Source organism: Peromyscus leucopus, chromosome 19 (genome assembly GCF_004664715.2).
Source record: "Peromyscus leucopus breed LL Stock chromosome 19, UCI_PerLeu_2.1, whole genome shotgun sequence".
NCBI lineage: Eukaryota > Metazoa > Chordata > Mammalia > Rodentia > Cricetidae > Peromyscus > Peromyscus leucopus.
In genome coordinates this window covers 44570774-44578660 of record NC_051079.1, presented here as the reverse complement: position 1 = coordinate 44578660, position 7887 = coordinate 44570774, and the positions used below count along the sequence as shown (strand labels likewise).

The window sequence follows — 7887 nt, the reverse complement described above, 5'->3', positions numbered from 1 at the left end:
TCAATACACTTTGGCTTTAGTTGATAGTTCACCACATCCTTGCCTTTGTTTTAGCCTGGCATCCATGGCTCTCGACTGAGCACGTTGGAAGCAATGTCTTAAGACATCTCCATGTCTGTTCTCCCAGTTGTACTAATGACCATTAAGTAGCTAGAGAGAAACTAGCCTGGGAGCTATGTTGTCTCAGTTGGGAACTGAGAATTTAAGCTTGGATCCCTAGCACCCCCATATAAAAGCTGAGTGGGGCAGTGCCTGTCTGTAACTCTAACACTGAGGGAGACCAAAACAGGCAGATCCATTGGTCATCTGGTCTACCTGCATAGATGAGCTACAGATTCAATGAGAGACCTTATTGTGGAAAAAAGGGAAAAATAATAGGAAAGAAAAGGAAAAGGAAAAGAAGGTAGAGAGAAATCAAGGAAGACATCTAACATCAGCCTTGGGCCTTCACTTGCATACACATACCTGTGTACTTGAACATGTGCACATGTACCCAGACCCATACAAATACATACACCCACACCCATATCCACAAAAAGAAAAACAGCCTGACAGTCAGCTAGAGATTTAGAAAACAGAGATGTTCACTGTTAGTTCAGCAACATAGTCTCTGCCTTGGGGAGAGGTAAATGGAGGTTACAACAGGTTAATGGATTTTGAGTCCTGTTTGTCGGTGTCTAAAGGTCATTTATCCTATAATTCTTGGCATATAATGCCCAATTATTAAATATGCTATGACTGCATGGCCAGTTTGTGGTCCATTTTGATATTTTTCTACCACACGATAATCAGGAGTAGATTCTAAACCATTAACATTAGACAAACTGTAACAAATCGTATGCCAAGAGCTATGCAGATTTTGACTCATTCTGACCTTGGAATTTTTTGTTTTGCTGGTTCCTTACTAGTGAGTTAATGATAAACAGGTGCTTCTGTATGTCCCGCTTCCTCCCTATGCCCATCTACAGCACAGTCTTTCTTTGTGTTCCATCTTTAAGATTTACTCGTGGGCTGGGGAGATGGCTCAGTTGATGAGAGAACTTGCTATATCAGCAAGAGGGCATGGACTCAAATCCTCCACGTCCTTGGACCAAGAGTCAGGCATGGCTGTGCTTGTCACTCTTGGTGGCAGAGACACAGGATCCACAAAGCATGCTAGCTAACTAGCCTAGCCAAAATACTGAACTTCAGGTTCAGTGAAAGACCTTGACTCAAAACTGAATGTGGGAAACAATAGAGGAAGACACCTGACATCCTCCTCCTGCCTCTTCATGCATGCACACAAATATACATACACCATGCATGCATGCATGCATGCACACACACACGCACACACACATGCACACACACATGAGAGAGATTTACTCTTTAATTCATCTCATCTTTGAAAATATGAATTCAATCTTTTTTTTTTTTTCCGAGACAGGGTTTCTCTGTGTAGCTTTGCGCCTTTCCTGGAACTCACTTGGTAGCCCAGGCTGGCCGTGAACTCACAGAGATCCACCTGGCTCTGTCTCCCGAGTGCTGGGATTAAAGGCGTGCGCCACCACCGCCCGGCGAATTCAATCATCTTAACATATTTCCTTATGTTTATGTTCCACTAATGAATTTTTAAAGTGATAAGTCATTTTCAATTCCAGGACACTCTCTCTGCTCCTGTGATTATATTCCCTAAGAGCCTCAATCCTATTTGAGCTGTTTTCCACATTACCTCCATCCCCATATTAGAGGCTCATTTAATGGTCCACTTTCATTTTTTTCCCTTCTAACTAGGCTACAGCATTCCCACCAGTCTGCCTCTGTCTGTTCATACGGACAGTGTATTGAATTTCAGCACCTCTGTAGATCTCTCTGGTCCTTAGTACAACGCAACAACAAGTGGCCTTTGCAGATAGCCACTGGCCGGGCTGGTCCTTTTCACCACATCACTGGCAGAAGTCCTTCCATTTGAAAATCCAAGTAGTGACAGATGTCCTCAACTCCACTTGGGAATTATCCTTCCTGCTTAAGAGAGCCCAACACTGCTAGCCTCTGTCACTGCTGTGAGTGCAACAGTGGAGACATCCCTCCCTTACTTTCTCTCTATATTCCCTTCCAAGTCAGCTGGCTCTCACTGGGTACTCCCTCCATAATCCCCCCCTCACCAGATCCCAGAAACTTAAATGTCACACTCATGTTTCCTAAAATCACTTCTCTAGAAATAAGCTATGTGTGGGGTTACGTGACAGTACAGAGATGGTCTGGGATGCACATGTGAACAGACAGCCTTCCCAATGTTCATTTAATGCTCACTCTAATCTTCCAGTCTCACCATTGATCTGCTGATCTGATCGCAAACTCATTCATATCATTGATTCTTTTTCATGCTGGTGATGTTGCCTAACTTTTACTAGGTCTACTACATGCCAGCCCCTGAAAATGTGCTTTGCATCTTTAATTTCTAATGCTCCTCAAGCTCCATGAAATAGGTGCCAATATTTCCAATATATTACAACATGGAAAACAAGGCCTTGAGAGGTTAAGTAACTTAGTAATGTCACATAGCTAGTCACATTTGCCTCCCTTAACTGAGTAGAGTGACTCGGGGATTGTAACTTTTCTGCACTATCCACTACACCTGGCATGCAGGTCCACAAGGAAAGAGCTTTTTTGTTGGTTTGAATGAGAATGGCTCCCATAGTTCATTCGTTTTAATGCTTGGTCCCCAGTTAGTGGAACTGAGAGGTGTGGCCTTGTTGGTCCCCAGTTAGTGGAACTGTTTGGGAAGGATTAAGAGGTGTGACCTTGTTGGAGGAGATATGACCTTGTTTTAATAGATGTGTCACTGGGGGTGGGCTTTGATGTTTCAAAAGCCCATGCCAGGCCCAGACTTTCTTTTTGCCTGCTGCCTTCAGATCAGGGTGTAAGCTCTCAGCTACCGTTCCAGCACCATGCTTGCCTACCTGTTGTCATGCTTCCCATCATGATGGTCATGGATTCACCCTCTGAAACTGTAAGCAAGTCCACATGTGAATAAAATGAAGATTCTGTCATTCAAGAACACTTAATCTGGACTGGGGGCACAGTCTATCTGGTTGGTAGAGTATTTGCCTATCATGTACAAAGCCCTGAGTTCGATTCTCAGTACCATATAAACTGGACAACAGTGGTACACGACTCTAATCTCAATCCTCAGGAGATAGAGGCAGAAATGGCCAAAGTTCAGTTCACCCTGGCATACATAAAATACAGTCCTGAAAACAAACAAACAAACATAACAATCTAAAGCAACAGTTCTCAACCTGTGGGATGCAACCCCTTTAGCAACTCTCTGTCTCCAAAGATTATTTATATTACAATTCATAACAGTAGCAAAATTACAGTTTTGAAGTATCAATGAAAATAATTTCATGGTTTGGGAGTCGTCACCACATGAGGAACTGTATTAAAGGGTCGCAGCACTAGAAAGGTTGAGAACTGCTGTTCTAAAGGAAAAGCATACACATTAGCAATTAAATATAAGTGCTACTGCTTTTTAATGGATAGCTAAAGTACTATGGAGCCACACATGACAAAATGTTAATTTTCTAGTAGTATCATGCATCTTTCTCTCATTGGTCAACAGAGTCACATGAAGAAATAAATACTGCTTTAGAGCTTTTTTTTTATCAGAAAGTTTATTGAATTCATTTACAAACCTACTTGGCGGTATAAATGACAGCGTAACTAAGCTGAGAAGGGTTTTTCATCTTTGGAAAAGAGAGATAGTTTAACACTCAAAACATTAATTTTGTTTGCTATTACCAAGGAAACCATACTGCAGTCTGAATTTTTCCTTTTAAAATATATATAGATATATTGCAATTTGGTCATATCAACACAAAGCTGAGACAAAATAATGAACAGGACTCTATGGGGCAGCTTGCTGTGTGTGTGTCATCCCATGTTTCATAAACAACCACCCCACACCAAGCCTCTGAACATGTCCATGGCATTAAGACTTTAAAATCAAAATAGCCCTTAAATGGTTCATTGGAATAATGACATGCCACCCAGAGATGGAAAATTCATCATTTTAAAACTATAACCTCTAAATTAATTTGTATGATTTTTGTCTTACTTGAACTGTAGACTTCGAATATCAATGTGAATTATCGATGGTATATGATGCTTTTGTGTGACCTCAACTAAGATTAGGTTGAAAAGTTCCCTAAGACTGGCCACTGTTATGCTCCACTGAGGTCCAAATGACTGTATTTCCATAAAGTAGTCTACATTTCTGACAGTCAGTAGTCATCATGCTAATCGATTTGGCTATGACACTCTATGCTGCTCAGTTATACAATTCTAAGGTCAATTTTTTTCTGTGCTTGGTCAATACCAACAAAAACATTGCTAAACCCATTGAATTCTGTCTGCTACTGGTACTCTATGGGAAGGGGCTGGTGTCTAACGTTGAATAATTATGAAAATTTCCTTATCATACAATTAACCACAGGTATCATATTCTCCTAATGAAAGCAAGTATATGCGTTATCATTTGGGCAAGTTTGGATGTAATGCTGCACAAATATAGTAAATGATAACAATTTAAAGCATCTATTCTAGGGAAAGAGTAGCAGTTGGGATCACATTCTCATATGGATGTCTTTCACAAGGCATCACCGAACTCATTCAGTGCTTTTTTTTTTCTTGCCACAGGATACTGGAGAGAAATGACAGCAAAATATCTAGACAACTGTACTTTCTCTCCAAAGACAACGTGGGATTGTACAGTCTGAATTGTGATGTGGTCTGACTTTGGAAAAGTTTCAGGTAAACTGCTAGGTAAGCTCTGCCTCGGACACTGGTTCAGGACAGCAGCGTGTGTTCCAACATGAGTATTGGCAGGACTCTACAGGGTAGCTAACTGTAGGTCATCCCCACTTCCTACGACAGCCACGGAGTCTTCATCTGCTCTGCAGGTTTTCCATGGAAGTTCCTCTCATTTTTGCACACAAAGCTTTCTTTTTTTTTCCCAAATAGTAGAGTGAGAAAAGACAGCTTTTTTTTTTTTTTTAAACCTAGCTCCAGAGAGTAACAGGGGACCTCAAACTTAACCATCATGCTCAAAAGAGATAATATTTAAGGAGAAAAAGGGCGAGTGCTCAATGTTTTGGTTTTGTTTTGTGTTTTTTAACCAGGAAGCTTCTGTGGCTGCTAACCCACGTGTCTGTCTGACGTTTGTTCCCGAGGGATCAGCCAGTGCTTGACCACTGGGAAAAAAATCAATTGTTTCTAAATATGGTCCAGATAATGAAAGAGCAATTGTCCTAAGTGAGCCTACAGAATTAGCCACCTGACCAAATTAACCCATCATGGCAGGCACAGGTGTAAAATGCAAAATGCCTAGATATTCCACCTCAAAGGCTGACTAGGACAACACTTTCTGGCTACGGCTAGTAGATGGGTGTGTAGTGGGCAATTATAAATGGACTCCAACAGAATGTCATGCATGGTTTCAAATCTTTAAAACATCAACGGCTGCTGCATTCTGTTATGATGCTGCATTCCCTCACAGTCTTTCCACTCCTCTGCATGCTCATGTTTAGCAATGCTTTCTTGTATCACTTTGGCATTCTCGTGGGATAAAAGCCTTGGGAAAAGATGTATCTGCAGCAGTGTGCACCAGGAAATTCTCTGTTCTAGTTTCCTAGGAACACTCTATATTTAAACCCAATGCAGGATAATTATTAGTAATGCCCTCATTTACTGTTAGAAGTATCCCAATTTAGATGGTCAGTTATGGATAACCATGATGGTAGTCTTCAGTAAAATTGCCTGTTGTATCCACTGCTCCTCCTTCCTGAGTTTAACCAAGACTCAGGGAACTAACACCAGAAAAAAAAGAGCTCCATTGTGGACTCTAGAAATTTCCATTTCAGTGATCAGCTACACATCTATGGCTGCTAAACTGTTTTAGTAATGACCAATTTAACAGGTTCAAATTGTGTATTTTGATTTCCTCCCTCCAAAAAAAAGGCATTTTTATCAAGCAACTGATGAATGGTAACAATGTAGCAAACAATGGCCATATCATATTCTTGCATTAACAATCCAAACACTACAAGACATAGAATAAACGACTTAATGAAAACACAAACTAAAGAGGAATGGGTGCATGACACATTAGCAATGCAAAAGGCCAGCTTAAGCATAGTTTCTCTAAATCAACAATCAATAAGGAAAGTGCCCTTTTCCCAAATATGCACAAAAATATCTCCGTCGCTTCTAGGGAAAAAATTAAGGTAAACTCATTCCTCTAAGTCTATATTACAGCATGTACTACTAAAGGTTTACCATACCCAAGACTCTTACACTTAAATGTACACCCTTTGCACTCATCACACACTCACTCAATCAAAAATAAAACAATTGCATCTTTGTATTTATGAATAACTGAGAAGTTATGAATCTGATGTGTAAATATGCATGATGGAGACAGGGATTAGAATGATGCCGTGAATCTAACATGGGCCATAGGTCAAACAGAAATACCACATGTATGTATTGATTTCTGCAATACTTATACTATATCTAAAATAATTTTAATTGTACATTTCTCATTCTATAAAGAAAATTTTCGTGTTTAGGTTTGCTCCCATTGCTAGTGTTTATTCAAAGTTTATGCAACCCTACTACCCAACAGGATGCTTCCTCCAATGTTCATACAATCCCTACAATCCTGAGTCCAAATGGAAAAAAAATATGCAAGAAGGACTCAGGAATATATTCCTTGTCTCCTACATGTTTAGTAATTTCCATCTTCATTAAGTAAATGTGTGGTAACCTGAACAGTCCTAGGGGTATCTCTGTGATGTTAAGGACAGCAAATAGATTTTAATTTTCCAGGGGATAATTACAGTGTCCTCTCAAGTCTGTGTCTCTGAAAGGTTCTGCCAAGTTCACCCCATCAGCCAACATCTTCGAACATGTCAGTGGTATTGCAGTTTCTAACCTAACAGCAATGAGAAATCATGAAGCTCTCTCCTTCCAAACCACCTGTTTACAACACACCGAGATGGGTGTCAGCCTCAGCTTGGAGCTTTCTGGTCCGTGTCCAACAGCTGCTTATTGGATTAGTTCGCTTCATCTGCAGCGTCAACTGGAAGATGGAGACCCGAACAGCGGGCATGGAAAGAGTTCCATTGCTCACCCAGTAGTTCTTCGATGTCATTCACTACTGCTGCTGCTGCTGGTGCTGGTGCTGGTGCTGGTGCTGCTGCTGCTGCTGCTGCTGCCACCACCGCCATCCTCTCTCTTAGGGGAGGATGAACTGTCCCTTACTGGCAGCAGGTCATAATGGCAAGGGATGTGACTGTTCTTCGGAAGGTCATATGGATCTTGGGTGAGATGACCATTGTTGCTGAGTACTCCTTGGACAACACTCACTGTAGGTTCTGTAATAACCAGCAACAGCGAAAATTTATCGGCGAGAGAAATTTTTTAAAGGGCGATGCTATTTCTTTCAAATAAAAAAAACACAAAGGAAGTACTATATAGAAATCTAGGGAAATTGTTTGGAAAAAAAATCTTTTATAATCTTACAGGGAAGATAACTCTATAGTTGTTCAACCAAATGGCACTCAGAAATAGTGTTCAGAGAAAAGGATGAAGAAATCAAGAGGATGTGCAGAAATCATGAATATGAATCATTGTCTCAAAACACCTTGAGAATAACCTAGTCCAAGCCCCTGACCTTATAGGTGAAAGTATTCTTAGAGGTTACCTCAATTTATGGAAATACCCAACATGTTTACAGCCTTAAACACTGAGGAGAGTTCTCATCTTAGTGTGGTGCCCTTAAAGAACACTTGGGGGATGCTATCACTGACAATAAATAAATAAATAAATAAATAAATAAATAAA

General features: G+C 40.5%; 1 protein-coding gene across 2 annotated transcripts in view; it reads right to left on the bottom strand.

The window, feature by feature from the left end:
• Window positions 1-3640: 3640 nt before the first annotated feature.
• Megf10 (multiple EGF like domains 10) overlaps window positions 3641-7887 on the bottom strand; it is a 163343-nt gene continuing 159096 nt past the window's right edge. For both annotated transcript variants that reach the window (XM_028891620.2, XM_037197151.1), the window contains exon 25: window positions 3641-7418. In XM_028891620.2, coding sequence (XP_028747453.1) covers window positions 7192-7418 — 227 coding nt within the window. In that variant the 3' untranslated portion in view covers window positions 3641-7191. The remainder of the gene's footprint in view (window positions 7419-7887) is intronic.